Source organism: Micromesistius poutassou, assembly GCF_964030765.1.
Source record: "Micromesistius poutassou genome assembly, chromosome: 4".
Classification (NCBI taxonomy): Eukaryota; Metazoa; Chordata; class Actinopteri; order Gadiformes; family Gadidae; genus Micromesistius; species Micromesistius poutassou.
The window spans coordinates 1,508,454-1,525,049 of record NC_140274.1 but is presented as its reverse complement, the minus strand read 5'-3'; the positions used below and the strand labels follow the sequence as shown (position 1 = coordinate 1,525,049).

Below are 16,596 nucleotides of genomic sequence, written 5' to 3'. Positions count from 1 at the left end.
CAGGCTGGGTACAGTAACCCAGGGTACAGTAACCCAGGCTGGGTACAGTAACCCAGGCTGGGTACAGTAACCCAGGGTACAGTAACCCAGGGTACAGTAACCCAGGCTGGGTACAGTAACCCAGGCTGGGTACAGTAACCCAGGCTGGGTACAGTAACCCAGGGTACAGTAACCCAGGGTACAGTAACCCAGGGTACAGTAACCCAGGCTGGGTACAGTAACCCAGGGTACAGTAACCCAGGGTACAGTAACCCAGGGTACAGTAACCCAGGCTGGGTACAGTACACAGGCATATCTAAACCTCCAGATTGTCCTGAATGCACTTACTATTTCATAAATACAAACCGTGACAAAAATGTTTCATGCATTGGCATTAAATCTAATGACATTAAATCTAATGACATTAAATCTAATGACATTAAATCTGATGATTGCATTGAAGTCAAAGGGATCAAAGGGTCAAAGGGATTTGAAATGTGAAATAATCCTGGCTAGCTCATTTTGTTTCTCTCGAAAACGTGAATACCGGGATGGTGTGTCCATCAAGATATTCAAACATCAGTCAATGCATGCAGAATAAGCACTGTTTTATGAAACTCGCATTACAAACATTATTTTCACAAACATTATGCCTCCTGAAGATCTGAGACATTATGTTTGTGATCATAAAAAAAACGGAATCCTTTGCCAACCCAAGTAGGTCCAGAACCGGCCATGGAGCAAAGAGAGTGAGCTCTATTCACTCAACCAACAACATGTTAGCACACATCAACATGGACGACAAACACTTCAACCATAGCAGAACAATAACGTTGATCCCTTCCCATCTGTGGACACACCGTACCTGGTGTGAGGCGAGGTTGCCTTCAACTCAACCTCCTCTCTACTCATTTAAAACCGACCTCAATGTCAACTACCTTCTTGGAAATTTGAAAAGATTATCAGGGACGATTTTCAACTGTGCCTGAATGAGATCTCCTCTGCGTTACTTTCTTACAATGTGAATAAATATGAAATAATGAAAGTTAAACATGGCCTGACCCCTCCCATTCAGGATCCAGCTCTGCAACATGTTAACAGTTGTACTGGCTTGGTAACGAAAGGACTCAACAGTCCCTATAGCATAACCACTAGATAAAGAATAAAACATCAGATCAGACGGGTCTCTGAGCAGTGTTGTGGGCTGTCCCAGAGAGCTGTAAACGCCACTGTAGACAGAAAGTCCTTTATGGCGGACCCTGTGTGAATCCTGATTAAAGGGATGCTTATACAAATCCTTAAAAATGTAATAAAAACGTGTTTCTGTGAGGCTCCCTACAATGCGCTTTAAATCGTGGATGGCGTGAACCATCCACAATGTCCTCCAACGTGACACTATAGACACAACTACGGGAACATACGCCAGAGAGAACCCTCCTCCTTCCATGCAGATCAAACGGAGACGTAAGGAGTACGGTTGAATCTAGTTCTGCCGTTAGTGGACGCCAGTCTGGGACCGCCCTCCAGAAGTCTTTTTCAGACGGCAGCGCTGCGCGTGCTGCTCCGGTCCTCCGTGGGCCCGCCGTGGGGCTAAGGCCTCAGCAGCCCAGCCTCGGCCACCAGGCCTTCCTCCACGGCCGCCTGGGACACGTGGACCTGAGCCGGCCACAGGGAGGGAAGCGTTAGGGTCCCACCGCCGTGAGCCTTGGTGCCACACAGAGGGTCGGCCAGGAGAGGCTCACTTACCAAACCAGTAACACACTCGTCTTGCCAAGTGGAATACATTGTTGAAAACAAAACGGATGACTCTCTTTGAGTCATTAGAGAACCGTCTCCAAGGCAAGGGACACACCGGCATAATCTTGAATATATCATGACATTGTCAAATAACAAAAATGTATTTAGTAAAGCTTTGGCAGAAACCAGCACGAGGAAAGAGCAGAAGAAAGAGGTGTTAGCTGGACCTGGCATCTATGATATGCAGGAGGACAGGTGTATTCAAAGCAGTCATTAGCGTTTCATTAAGGTGTATAGAATGGAACGGCTCTGAGCAGCCGTTTGGGCTCACTGCACCTTGAACGGCTGACTGATTCCGATGATGCAATGCAGAGCACTGCTGTAGTAGCACAGCACGCACTCCCCTCCCAACACCGGGATCTCCCACCTGCTGACGTACACCTACGGAATCACACAGAAGAGAGAGGGGAGGACGCTGACCACCGACACGTCTACATAAAAATGTGACCCATCCATTCACTCATGTCAGTTATAGCCGGTAAGCGTTGTCTGTTCTGGGCCAACATATTGGCCCATTACACGTGGGAGAGCATCCCAATGGTGCTACCAAACAGCAACATGACCAGACATATCCTAGCTGCTGTAAGACAGTCAACAAGCGTTAGTGTTCTGACAATGTAGGGCCACGCAGGGCGACAGCCAGCGGGTCAGGAGCGGTCAGGGTGAGGCGTCTCGCTCAGGGACACCTCCACGCTGGAGGAGAGAGCCGGGGATGGCAGTAGCGACCTTTGGGTTACCAGTCACCCCGCTCTCCCTCCTGAGCCTCACGCCGCCCGTGTTACGGACCAGGTACCCACGTACCCGGACCAGGTACCCACGTACCCGCACCAGATCCTGGCTGGAGCCCACCTCGTCGTCCTTCACCCAGGCGTAGGTGATGTAGTCCGAGACGCACGAGAACCCAACCTGGGGAACGGATGGAAAATAAACGTTATATGAGAACATTGCACTACGCACAAAGTATTGGAACTGGCCCTCCAGGAGTCAGGGCGGGTCCATGATGGAGACGGCCGCCGGGGCACCTTGAAGAGCCCCACCCAGTCCCAGTGGCTGGAGGGGAAGGCCTGCAGCGTGGAGTAGACCACCATGGCGTCCATGTCGGCGCTCCAGTGGCCCTCAGGGTACAGCTGCACCAGAGGGGTCCGCTGGCGCGTCTCCAGCTGGGGACAGAGGCACTCTGATCAGGGGGTGACCTTTGACCTTTGACCTTACAATGGGTTACTTATGCAGGACGTTTCAGTCAATACACATTTTGAATTGAGAAGAAGAATTGGGAAATTAGAAAATGGGAATGCTCATTACAAAGTGCGTCTTCCAAAGAAGGTTGAATGTAGCCTGACGTTGACAGACTAATTCTCCAATGTGTATTAGTCTGGGAGCTTCAGCTCATCAACAGTCACAGACCAAAAGGCGTCTAGAATCAATTGGATAGACTTCTTATACTTTTACTTTTTATACTGCACTGCTGAAGGAGCCTGAGACTCAAGGATTTCATTGCCAGCGACCACGTTGAACCTTGAACCTTGAAACGTTGGATACATCCTCCACATCCATCTTGTTGTTTATGAAATGGCTCCTATAGGGCCCTTCTCTGTACAGTCATCGTATCAACCCCCCCCATTTATCACAACAATGATGACGGTTGGGATTAGACAGGGACCGGCCTGCTGAAGATCTGTCTGCACGGGACGCATATGCCAGAGCCAATAAAACATCAGCCCGCAGATTTGCGTGTAATGTGTTAACAATTCAATCCTAAAAAGGACTGGTCCTGTTTGTTGACAGGTGAATGTTGACATGTCTGTGTGGAGGTGTAAATCAGCCATGATGTTTGTTGACAGGTGAATGTTGACATGTCTGTGTGGAGGTGTAAATCAGCCATGATGTTTGTAGACAGGTGAATGTTGACATGTCTGTGTGGAGGTGTAAATCAGCCATGATGTTTGTTGACAGGTGAATGTTGACATGTCTGTGTGGAGGTGTAAATCAGCCATGATGTTTGTTGACAGGTGAATGTTGACATGTCTGTGTGGAGGTGTAAATCAGCCATGATGTTTGTAGACAGGTGAATGTTGACATGTCTGTGTGGAGGTGTAAATCAGCCATGATGTTTGTTGACAGGTGAATGTTGGGGGAATGTGGGACGTCTTTGTTATCTCTCTTTTCATGACACTGGAATCTGATATTGGCCACATGTAAAACATAATGTGAACAGACTAACTAAATCAGGACAGAGCAACAGATGTGAACTGAACGCGCGGTGCAGTGTGAACGAAGAAGACAGGCGCACAGTTTGAATTCTGAAGGGAGATAGTGTACGTTTAAGGCAGTGAGACAATTCAGATTTCTGATTGCGGAGCAACATTTCAATGAGTCGAGAATTATCTTAAGATTGGAAGGGCTGTTTTTAATTCCTTAGCATTCACTTCTGATGAAATTAAGAGCACAATGCCTGGTTGTATGAACGGACGTAGAGCGTCCACTGAGCCAACTGGTCGAAGCGATAAAATAAAAAACAGTTTGATCCAAAAATTCATCACTTATCATAACCATCTAACATTAACAATCAGCTGCTGGAGTCCGCCTCTAGGTCTGTTATCATTCACGCAGCAGAGCTCACAGAAGGCTCAGTGTTACGGCCACTTTGGCCTGTATCCACTGCTCCAGCACCTGGGCCAGTTAAAACCATGGCCCGTTGACATCTGGACAGAGACAACGTCAACCATTAACCTGCGCTCTCAACAATCTAAGAATACATATTAGTGTGTGGTATCAATCTAAATAAAATAAATCCACCTAGAGAATACAGAAGGAGGCTTCCTTGAGCCAGCTCACCTGCAGGGTGAAGAGGCCCACCACCGGCTTGTGGTCGCTGATGCTGTACGTCATGTCACTGGTGTACGACTCCTGTGTGATCTTCAGAGGGAGCTCCAGGTCCTGGTCCCGGTCCTGGTCCTGGTCCTGGTCCTGGTCCCCCCGGGGCCGGAGCCGCCACAAGATCCTGTCGGTCCAGGCTGGCTTGCGTTTCTTGCCGCTAGAGCAGGAGGGGGATGAGTAGAAGAGTGGACTATAGAACGAGGACGGGGTAACAACATGGTACCACCATGGAGTAGATCTATGGATATAGAACCACCACCATGGAGTAGATCTATGGATATAGAACCACCACCATGGAGTAGATCTATGGATATAGAACCACCACCATGGAGTAGATCTATGGATATAGAACCACCACCATGGAGTAGATCTATGGATATAGAACCACCACCATGGAGTAGATCTATGGATATAGAACCACCACCATGGAGTAGATCTATGGATATAGAACCACCACCATGGAGTAGATCTATGGATATAGAACCTACTACCATGGAGTAGATCCATGGATATAGAACCACCACCATGGAGTAGATCTATGGATATAGAACCTACTACCATGGAGTAGATCCATGGATATAGAACCACCACCATGGAGTAGATCTATGGATATAGAACCTACTACCATGGAGTAGATCCATGGATATAGAACCACCACCATGGAGTAGATCCATGGATATAGAACCTACTACCATGGTCGTGGTTCTATATCCATGAACTTTGAATGACTTTCCTACTTTGAGAGATTAACATGTCATTGAGTGGAAAAAATAAGCCTGTCAAATCACCAACAACAACCATTCAAAGTAAGAAATAAGTAGGAAATGTGCTTGCTTTTATTGAAAGGCAGTTTAGATCCTCAGCACTGATCCTATCCTTATCTCATAATTACAAGATAATTATCTCATAATTAGATAGATATTATATATATTATATATATATATATATATATAGATAGATATACATAATTAGAGATATTTAACTCATATTTAGGAGATATTATCTCATAATTATGATATAATATGGCATAATTCTATCTCCCTGTGTCCCTGTATACCTCCCAATGTCTTGGTGCAGATATTGGTAAAGATGTATCATTGAATTGACAATGCATCTTTTAGCACAACATGTTGTTGGGGATTACACTGTTTCATGAATGAGAGGCAGCGCAGTCTTCTCCCAGCGTGGGGTAAATGATCCAACATCATGTTTGAAGTTATGGTTTGATTACGGGCTACCATCATGCATAGAGAGAAGGGCATTCCACAGCATAGCTCAAATGACGATGACTGGCTCAACAAATGGAGCCAATCATCCAATGGAGCTAACTGATAAGTATTGAACTCAGGACCGGGGCTGAGTTGGTAGGAACTACTGAGTGCTGAATAGTTCCTAAACCAAATGGATGGTGTTTGGACCTGCTGGTCACTAATCCTCCACTCAGCGTATCCCTCAGCCAGCAGAACGAGTTCAAAGACCAAAAATAAATCAAACTTGCTTCAAACAAAGCAGCCTGATTAGCTTTCCATTGTTCAATACGCACACATGTGTTTCAGATGATCCGTACCTAACCTAACCTCTCATGGATTCTCGTAGAGAACAGATTACAATCAAGTTTGAAGATCACTGAGTAGTGTACATCAGCAAACCCAACTATCTGACGAGACAGCTAAGGACCTTACACCTAGACCTGGACATATCTACAGTGAAAACAAGGTCCTCTGAATTTAGGAGTTTTGAATTCACCTCTTTGAAATTGAAAAGGGCATTTGAACCATTTCACAAACACAATTTCATATAAAAGAAGATATTCAAAATACTATATTCTATAGTACAAATTCAAGTGGTTAAAATACAAACATAAAAACTTCAAACCATAACATTTTGGCCTGCAGGGCATTCCAAGTAAAGGCCTGAGCAATCGACACCGAGTTTACATTTCAATACCGTTTAAATTGTAACCCTTTGTTGTAGTGATTTGATTTCATAAGTTACAGGATGGACCTCTTTGCCAAAAAAGCTAATTAGAACAACTACCAGAAAACAAGAAGAGAGTACTGGAGGCAATTAACAGGATGAAAAAACTCATTACTCATTCATGACTCTTATGATGGTTTCTGCTTTCTCTTATTTTTAGTAGTGTCTTTTTTACGTTTGTATTGTCCAATGATTTGCTGATGGATCTTTGTAAGTAATATGATGCATATCATGTAAATAATTGTTTGTTAAAATGTGACATATTCTACCACCAGGTGTGAGTGTGATTAGCCGTTACAAAGCGTTGGTAGACAAGGCTGGTAGACTGATCTATCCGTCCACATCTAGGTGGACACGCCCACTAATGTCAGAAGAGGCAGATTTGAAAAACGTCTTGTAACGGCTAATCACACCACACCTGGTGGTAGAATATGTCACCTTTAAACCATGTGACTTCTGTGTCAGACCCTAGGAGGACAAGTTAACGTCATGGCATTAGCCAACAGGGATCTTAATAAGCTCAACTGGTGCCAATATACTGGCCCCTTGAACAGCCCTGGGCTAGACTGGAACCCCCCCCCCACGTCACATCTCTTGCTGTGTGCATTGGGGAGGGGGTTACCTTCAGTCCCACGACATGTTATGTACAGACACTATGGTCGAAGGCTGTTTATAGCAGCTTAAAAAACAACCAGTGTTGCTAGATTGGGACAGATTTCCCTCCCAATCTGGCAAAACAAATCTTGGGAAATCTGGCAAAACAAATCTGGCCGAGTCTGGCAACACTGGAAACAACAGTAGAAAAGTTAGGTTAGTTAGGAAAATCAGAATTAAAAACTGTGTTAGGATGGCATGACATTGTTTAAATATTGGTAAGTGTGGACACTTCGCAGAATAAGCATTAGCCAGAAAACAATGCTATGGACCGCTGTTTGAGCTTGCTGTGCAAATACCACAAATCTGACAAAAATAATCTTGCCAAATAAATGTTGAGCAGAACATTTATTATGTATCATCAGTGGCAGCAGAACTCATTAAAGACTCATCATTTATGAGTGGACAATGAAAGCGTAGATATTGATGAACACTTTCATTATGTCAAACGCACAATACAAGTAGTTACTAGAAAGGTAGTGTATATAGAACAGGCATGGGTTAAAACATAAATATATCTTTAGAGATCTTACTTAAAGTCAAACCATGTCCTGTATGGCCTGTGAAGTTAAAGAAAGGAGTACATTTATTAGAGAGAGAGAGAGAGAGAGAGAGAGAGAGAGAGAGAGAGAGAGAGAGAGAGAGAGAGAGAGAGGAGAGAGAGAGAGAGAGAGAGAGAGAGAGAGAGAGATGTACCTGCTATCATAGACGTTGGAGTTACGGTCAAACTTGTAAGTGGGCTGGAAGTCCAGAGGGCCTTCATCAAACTCCTGCAGGATTGGCTCCTTCTTCTTCATCATGGTCAACTACACACACACACACACACACACACACACACACACACACACACACACACACACACTACCCTAATTACAACATTAACATTAACCTTGTTTTTATAATTACTGGTCAATCTAAAAGGAACTGTTTGCATTCTCCTTGGACCTTAATTAAGTAATAAATATAAAAGAAGTAAATAAATATCTTTACTGGCTCAGCCATTTTTGTTGTCGAGTCGCCTCACTGAACTCGGTATACTCTCAGAATTCCGAGGGGGACCGACCAAAAGGGGGCGTACCTCCTTGAAATGCCGCAAGAAAGCTGAGAGATTTCCCCACTTGCAACTCTGAAGGCTGGTGTCCGAATCTGGAACACAGCATGTGTCGGCTGCTATAAGGTCACGATGCTTACGTAGCTGCCGTGGCTATCGCTGTCTTAAACCCCGCCCACCATAAGGGTACTGTCTTAAACCCCGCCCACCATAAGGGTACTGTCTTAAACCCCGCCCACCATAAGGGTACTGTCTTAAACCCCGCCCACCATAAGGGTACTGTCTTAAACCCCACCCACCATAAGGGTACTGTCTTAAACCCCGCCCACCATAAGGGTACTGTCTTAAACCCCGCCCACCATAAGGGTACTGTCTTAAACCCCGCCCACCATAAGGGTACTGTCTTAAACCCCGCCCACCATAAGGGTACTGTCGGCTCAAACGGAGCTTCACTACTGGGCCACGGCGTGCTGGGCCTATGCTCACCCGCCGGTGGAAACGCGCCATAAGATACCTCTCTTCATAAGATACCTCTCTTCATAAGATACCTCTCTTCATAAGATACCTCTCTTCATAAGATACCTCTCTTCATAAGATACCTCTCTTCATAAGATACCTCTCTTCATAAGATACCTCTCTTCCTCTCTCTGACTGAGAGAGGCTAAGATAGTTCACATTTGCATTCCCACTGGAGCCACTAATGCTGATACTGATATCGACTGACTTTGTTGTGTAGATTCCTTTAACTTGTCCACTTCCCCCATAGCAGTTTAACTTGGCCTCTCCCGCCAATCCTAAACTCTCCACGATGGTCACTCCCACTTACCTTTGTTACCTGTATATTCCCTACCCACAATGCAAACGTTTCCCTATAAGAATCTTGTTCACCCATTGTCTCCCTGAATGTATCTTTGGTAACTTTGCTGCCTGTACTTTCCTATGATCATGCTCTAATATTAAATCAAATATTTCGCTGGTCGACGTGTCCTAAAAAGAAGTTTCTCTTCATCACTTAATCCAAACACCATTGCAGCCAGACTAATCTCATTAGCCCACAGGCTAATCTAAACATTGCAAAACAGGCTGTCATGTAACAGGACAATAAGCCTTATGCCACATGGTTTACACACTGAACGGAATGTGTTACCTGGTCCTTGCTCCAGAGCAGCTGGTAGGTTTGGTTCTCAATACAGGAGCGCACAAAGTGCATGCCATGGTCCTGGATGCGGAAGTTGAGATCCCCAAACCAGAAGAGCAGCCTATGAGGGAGCAGGGGAACAGGTCATTTCCTGAAAGGCCTTGTTGCCCGGACGCCTCCACACACACTGTGTGAGTGTGGCTGTCGCTCAACAACCTTCTGATGCGTAGAAATCTGAAGACTGCACTTTAAAAAAGGTATAATGTCACATAATGTCACATTTCCAGTTGAGTTGTGTTCCAACATTATCCCAAATGAGTTTGAATTGCGGTAACTGTGCAGTCACGTCTTCACACTCCTGTACCCCCTAACTCCTGGGGAAACACGCGGAAACACTCATCAACAGACCTCTTGTATGGATTTGAAAAGCTTACTCACATTCAGTACTACCATAAATCGGTCATGCCGAGCACCAAGCTAGGGCGGTGAGTCCCTCACACAGACGCTGAACAACACGTTGATTCTCTCTCTCAGTAAGGGTTAGTTACCCCCTCCGCACGGAGAGGACAACGTTCTCATACAACGTATCCAAATTTAATGAATCAGTTTGAGGGATGAAAGGAATACGAAAAACACTGGAAGGATTACGACAGATACTAATTGACTTGTTTTGTATGTAACGACAGCAATTGACCACAGCAAAAAGAACACTTAGGCTGGGTTGCACCAACATGGATTAACTCTTAAACTGGATTAAATCAAGGTTTAACTGTTAACCGTGTTGCATAAAACTTTAATATTTACTTTAGTTTAATATTAATCCTGGTTATATTTAACCCTTTGGTAATCTCAGTTTAAACTCCATTTAAACTGAGATTAAATTTAAATCTGTTGCACCAGTAATTTTAAACCTATTCTTAACCTGGTTTAACGGTTATGTTTAAACCACCTCTGGAGGAGGTTTATGTTAGGTTTATCAGTTTTCTTGACAACATGGCTGTATATCTTTGCTGAATGGGGTTAGAGGAAAGAGTTCATCGCAGGAAAATTATAGATAGGTTAAACCCAATTGAAATTTATGAAAATAGTTTTCACAGCTGCGGGATCATATCAATGATTTTCTTTGACCTGAGCTACCATGTTGGGGCAACCCAGCTAGAGGGTCCGTAATCACTGGTGGTCCTCCGCCAGTTTGAAACATCCGCCTCCTCTCTCCTGCCGCATTCTTTTTTGCCTTTGCATTGTAATTCAAGGCCGACCTGGGCTGTGCCACTTGGGCAGGGGGCACTCATTTTCTCCCCTCTGTAAATATAGACTCTGTAAATATAGACTCTGTAAATAAAAGCAACAAGTTAATCATTTATTCACGAGAGAGCTGGCATCTTTATCAAGCCTACATCGTGAATTTGTTCACATTTCACCAGAATCCATCATCACTAATCCTATTTTAATCCTTGTTTAAACTAGTTTAACTAATCCAGGGTTAAAACTAAGATGTGCAACGCGTCTCTGATTAATTATAAACCAGTTTAAACCTAGATTTACTAACCTAGATTAACCCTAAACCAGGATTAATTTAATCCCTGTTGGTGCAACCCAGCCTTAGACAACTCCACGTCCCTGCTGACCTGTGGTCCAGGACGGAGGGGGCCTGGGGGCACTCAAAGGTCTGCGTGTCCAGGATGCGCTCAAACTCGTCCAGGCGTTCCGTGGCGTACTGCATGTGGGCGGCCAGATGACAGTTGAGGAAACACAGACTGTGGCCGTAGAAGGACAGCCGGACAGACACCGCCCCCTTGTTACCCTGAGAGGACGGAAATAAGAAAGTTCCATTTTATTCATGCAGTGATGATCGTGGATTATTAGCCACGTTTCAATCGCTTAGCATTACGTTTTTAAAACTCTTTACTGAATGATGCACACACGATTCAGGCGTACAGGAAACATCAGAAAATATAAAATGCATTGCAATTAGGGGTGGGAATTGATACGTTTTTATCAATATCGATGCCATTGTCGATTCTGCCTATCGATCCAATTCCTTATCAATTCTCTTACCGATTCCTGAGTAGTTCATTGAGTGGCAAAAAAGGAGTTCTACACTGTCTTTTGCACCAAAAGCAACCATTTTTATTTTTTATATACTGAACAACACCATGACAACTTAACTTGAGCCGATGTCGAGGGGCCAGCTGCCTGAGAGCTATCTGTGTCATCCGCTAAAATGCATGAAACCGGAAAATATTTGTATGCAGCTCGCTCTGCCTTATTAATAAAAATGACTACACTACTACTATATAGGGCTGTCACTTTTGAGAAAAATCAAGTTTGAACAGATATCGAATATCAAGCAACGTATTCGAATATATTTGAATATCAGAGAGATATTATCTCTGATATAGAATAACAGATTCAATCACAAATGTATAACGTGACAAGAGGAGACATAAACAGGACTTAGGCCATATCCTCTTTGTTTGAAACAATCAACTTAATCAATATCAAGTGCCACTATGCATATCACAAAATTAGGCTATGCAATGAAAAACAAACGGAATCGGAACTGCACAGCACAAACAATGATGTGACAACTCAAACAGGAGACAGCAGCAGGAGTACTAAGGCTTATAGCCTATCTGCAAGAATATTTCATTAAGAAGATTTCTTAATGTTTTTTGCTAGAAACACCAGTCTATCAACTTGATCTGGATCAAGTGCGGCTCTCTTTTTATTCACGGTGATATGTGTCGCGTCTATGTTGAGAGAAGCGGGTATTTGTTGCAGCCCGTCTCTCCACCAATGCAGCGTGTTGCTGTCAGCGGGGATGACTTGGGGTCGCAGTTTACCGCTCAGGCTGGCTGCTCCGTGCGTTATCTATTTTCGAATCAGGATATATTATTTGCTTGATTAGCGTGCTTGACTCGTACGCAGGCTTTTGTACACATGGCACTCGACGAGAAAACTGGAAAACATCGCGCAGGGATCGTTAAGAAGAATCGATAACGTTGGAGGCGTACAATTCCGATGGAATTGGTTAGTTGGAACCGGTTCTGAGAAGGAACCGGTTCTCGATTCCCACCCCTAATTGCAATGTCAGTATTGATTTCCCACTCTTCATCCCAGTGATAATGGGATGGCTTGTATTTTCCCCCCTGGCTACACAGCCAAGCGGGTTACCATTACTGTACACTCACGGGAACAAGCCACTGGAGCTATGGCCACAGTGCCTTTTGACAGCCTTTCAGACTTTAAGGAGGTACAAACTACAGAAAACAGACCATTCAGACCACACCCCTCAAATCATTATGAGCTGTCTTTGACTTTCATATCTGGAATATGTTCTGGTTATTTCACATTTTGATATCCTGTTGTCCACTTAAAGCATGTTGGTTATGATGGCCTTTACTCACCCAGTAGCCCAAGATGCCAGTGCGGGTGAACGTGGACTGGATGTCTCTAATGAAGGGGACGTGGTCCAGTTTGGAGAAAACCAGTATGAGCAGACCCTGCATTCTGATGGACGACACCTGGGGAGCACAACCCCCCCCCGCCCTGCTTATGGTGGTGGAGAAACACGCTCAAGACATGACCCTGGTGTGATGCACAGACACACACAGGAACATGGAGGAGCACCAGGCCGGTGTATGGGAGGGCCGGGGGTGCAGGGAGCGGTCCCCTGGTGGGTTACCTTCAAGTACCCCAGGGGAGCCAGCGTGGTCATGAACAGACGGCTCCACCCGTCATCAAACGCCAGGTCAGCCACCAACCGCACAGGACCAGAGTACACCTCCTGGAGACTACACACGCAGCACGCCGTTCACTTCCACGTCAAAACCCCCAGCAGGCCCGCCCTCCCTAGGCCGTGCTCCTCGCCCCCCCTACCCGATCACGTAGAGGTCCGGCCTCCTGGGGGAGCCCAGCTGGAGCAGCGGGGCCAGGTCCTCTGCCGGGTCCGCCGTGGCCACGTTCCACGTGACCATGTGGAGCCTGAGGGACAGAGAGGCCCCTGGGTTACGCTCTCTGAGAAAGAGAGGGCTGTGTTTACTGTGAATCCGATAGACAGGGCGGCACTGTGACACTCAGCTGGTGGACCCACTGACAGCAGCCGGGGGGGTGCTGAGTGGAGCTCATAAAGAGACATCAGGACACGCTTTGAACTAGAAAACAGATTTTTGAATAACGAGGAGTTTCTGGCGCCGTCCATGGCTGCTATGACGCTACTCTGTGTTGTGGTTTGACTTCTTATCTGTTGGAACACACACACACACACACACACACTTGAGACTAATTCCTACCATGTCAGCATAATTGGCAATAAACTATTCTGATTCTGATTCTGATTCTTTGACTGTGGTTGTTGCTTTGAAGAAACAGAAGGAAAACAACAATCAGCTGTTTATTACTACTATGGTTTTGAAGCCATGGACCGATGCGTACATGGTGCCAAACGCGCGGTTGATCCCCTCCATGACCAGAGCTCTGATAGGGCGGGCGTCGACGGAGGAGTCTTGGTGGATGGGTTCTTTGGCGAGTGTGCAAGGAATCAAAGACTCTGTTTCTTTTCAGAACCTCAAAGCTTAGCAGTGAAAACAACGATTCACTCCTGTTGACTCTTAAAGGGCCCATGACATGCCATCAGGTGTGGTGTGATTAGCCGTTACAAGCCGTTTTGAAAATCTGCCCCTTATGACATCACAAGTGGGCGTGTCCACCTGGATGTGTGCTGGATAGATGAACATTTGCTCCAGTCCACTGGGTAGGCGGGTAGACTGATCTATCCAGCCAACAGATGCCATGTGAAATATCTGTAATCAGTTTACATTGAGAAATATTTGTCTTGCACGATATTGGGAAATTCTCTCTCTCTCTCTCTCTCTCTCTCTCTCCTCTCTCTCTCTCTCTCTCTCTCTCTCTCTCTCTCTCTCTCTCTCTCTCTCTCTCTCTCTCTCTCTCTCTCTCTCTCTCTCTCTCTCTCTCTCTCTCTCTCTCTCTCTCTCTCTCTCTCTCTCTCTCTCTCTCTCTCTCTCTCTCTCTCTCTCTCTCTCTCGGAACAGGTAGGGTGGCTAGACAAGGAATAGGCAACAGAGCTTATGCGATTAAAAGGAAACGACACATGGATTTCTCCATCACACATCATGAGGAGATTCATCTATTGTTTACTACCATCTTATTAACCAATACTATTGGGGAGCAGAGCTGCTCTCCGCATCCTGAGACCTGTACCACTGTATAAGAAGTCCTTGCTTTTTCCAACGCATCAGACTTCACCTTACGGAGCTCTTAGAGAGACGCAGGGCGAACTCCCACCTTGGGAGGCCTTGGGTTATTGTAGGTTTGTTGAATGATTATTGTTGTTTGTTGTATGTTTGTTATATGTTATTGTATGTTTATTACTTAAATAAATTAGACTAAATGTTCGGATGACTCTTTATTCTTAAAGTTTCTACAGAAACGATTGTCTTGGTGCAAATTCCCACCACAAATGGCCCTGGTCCCACCTGAAGCTTTCCTTTGCGTAGTTTTCATTTGATGCAGTCGTATCTGGCTTCTGTTCCTCGTTGTTCTCCATCATGGAATACCCTGATGGCGAAGAGGAACAGTTAACCACAGACCAATAAACAGCCCCCGATTAACCAATGGGTTTTCTGGGCCCGGGGGCCCGGGGGCCATCCAGGGCCGGCGATTGCGATCGCCAAAATGTGTTGGGGCCGGGGGCACCCAGTAGTGGCGGCCTTAATTCCCACTAATCATCGAATTAGAAGTGAAATTAAACACGCCCCCCCCCCCCCCCTCAACAATTACGCAAGCCGGCCCAGAACCGGCCCTGGGCCCATCACACATTTGTGCCCAGGGGTCTATAGTTTGTTAATCCGGCCCTGCCAATAAAGCGCTGTAATCCGTCCGTTAGGTCACAGAAGCAGAGAGACTGCGGATGCAGGGTTCAACACATGATTCAGCTTTAGGTCGGGCTTCTTTTGGTAAATGGACTGCATTTACCCATTCACACACACATTCACCCACTCATTCACACACCGATGGCGTTGTCAACTATGCAGGGCGACGGCCAGCTCGTCAGGGTGAGGCGTCTCGCTCCACACAGGAGGAGCCGGGGATCGAACTAGCAACCTTCTGGTTACCACCAGCCAACCCGCTCTACCTCCTGAGCCACATGTTGTTTGTCGTGTTTTTATGGTGCCATCCATTTGTATGGTGCGCCCACCCGTACGAGTCGTAAGGTGGAAACCTCCCAGCTCTCTTGCGGCATTTCACGGAGGCACGCCCCCTTTCGGTCGTAGCCTAAACCTTCCCACTCGTAGTTCTGAGAGTAGACCGAGTTCAGTGAGGCTGACCGCACGACTCCAACGAATGGTTTGCTAAAGAGGCTCATAATAACAACTCACAATAATAATGACCGGCCAATGAGAAACGGGAACGCTGTAAGCGTACGTCCCGTTCTCGCTACAGCAGGTCGGACGTACCGTAGCCTACCACACAAATGGAGAGCACCACGAGTCACCGAAACATTATTTGTCTAGACGACTGTGATTATTAGAACACTATAATAAACCCCAGCATCCCGTGATCCTGGCTCCAGATCGACAGTATTCAGGATGATCTATTATCTATCTGTCTATCTGTCTGATCTGTCATCTACCAGCTCGGAAACGATGTCCTGAACAGTGCCACTTACTAGCGGGCATCCGTTATATGACCGTGTTAAAAGGCTACTAGTGATATTTACCTGGTGATGCTTTACAACCTCCCGGATCGGCAGCAGTAGTGTGAGTATCGCTGTGCTCTTGTTGTTGTTGTGTGTCGGGATGGTACTTCCTGCATGGTCACATGTCAGCAGGCCAACAGTGCCCCCTGCAGGCCAACAGCGCCCCCTACAGGAGACCCCAAACACTTACTATCACATGTGAGCAGGCCAACAGCGCCCCCTACAGGAGAACACTTACTATCACGAAGAAATGATTGGATTTAGTCATAAAAATCGAGGAACCCAATATATTTTCATATTTATATATATAGAGCATAATTTGGAGAAAACTGGTACAAAATACTGTTCCTGCCAGTCTCCACCAAGCAGTTGGTGAATGTTCTACTCTGCTCTGAACTCATA

General features: G+C 45.8%; 1 protein-coding gene across 1 annotated transcript; it reads right to left on the bottom strand.

Moving 5' to 3' along the window:
* Window positions 1–147: 147 nt before the first annotated feature.
* On the bottom strand, window positions 148–16,290 carry inpp5ka (inositol polyphosphate-5-phosphatase Ka). Its single transcript, XM_084466281.1, has 13 exons — window positions 16,216–16,290; window positions 14,972–15,053; window positions 13,356–13,460; window positions 13,162–13,270; window positions 12,884–13,000; window positions 11,102–11,277; window positions 9,483–9,594; window positions 7,981–8,090; window positions 4,612–4,810; window positions 2,799–2,936; window positions 2,599–2,682; window positions 2,053–2,157; window positions 148–1,635 (listed from the first exon to the last, which is right to left on the bottom strand). The coding sequence occupies exons 2-13, from the start codon at window positions 15,043–15,045 to the stop codon at window positions 1,570–1,572; spliced, it is 1,395 nt and encodes a 464-aa protein (XP_084322407.1). The 5' UTR covers window positions 15,046–15,053; window positions 16,216–16,290; the 3' UTR covers window positions 148–1,569.
* Between the last annotated feature and the right edge of the window lie 306 nt (window positions 16,291–16,596).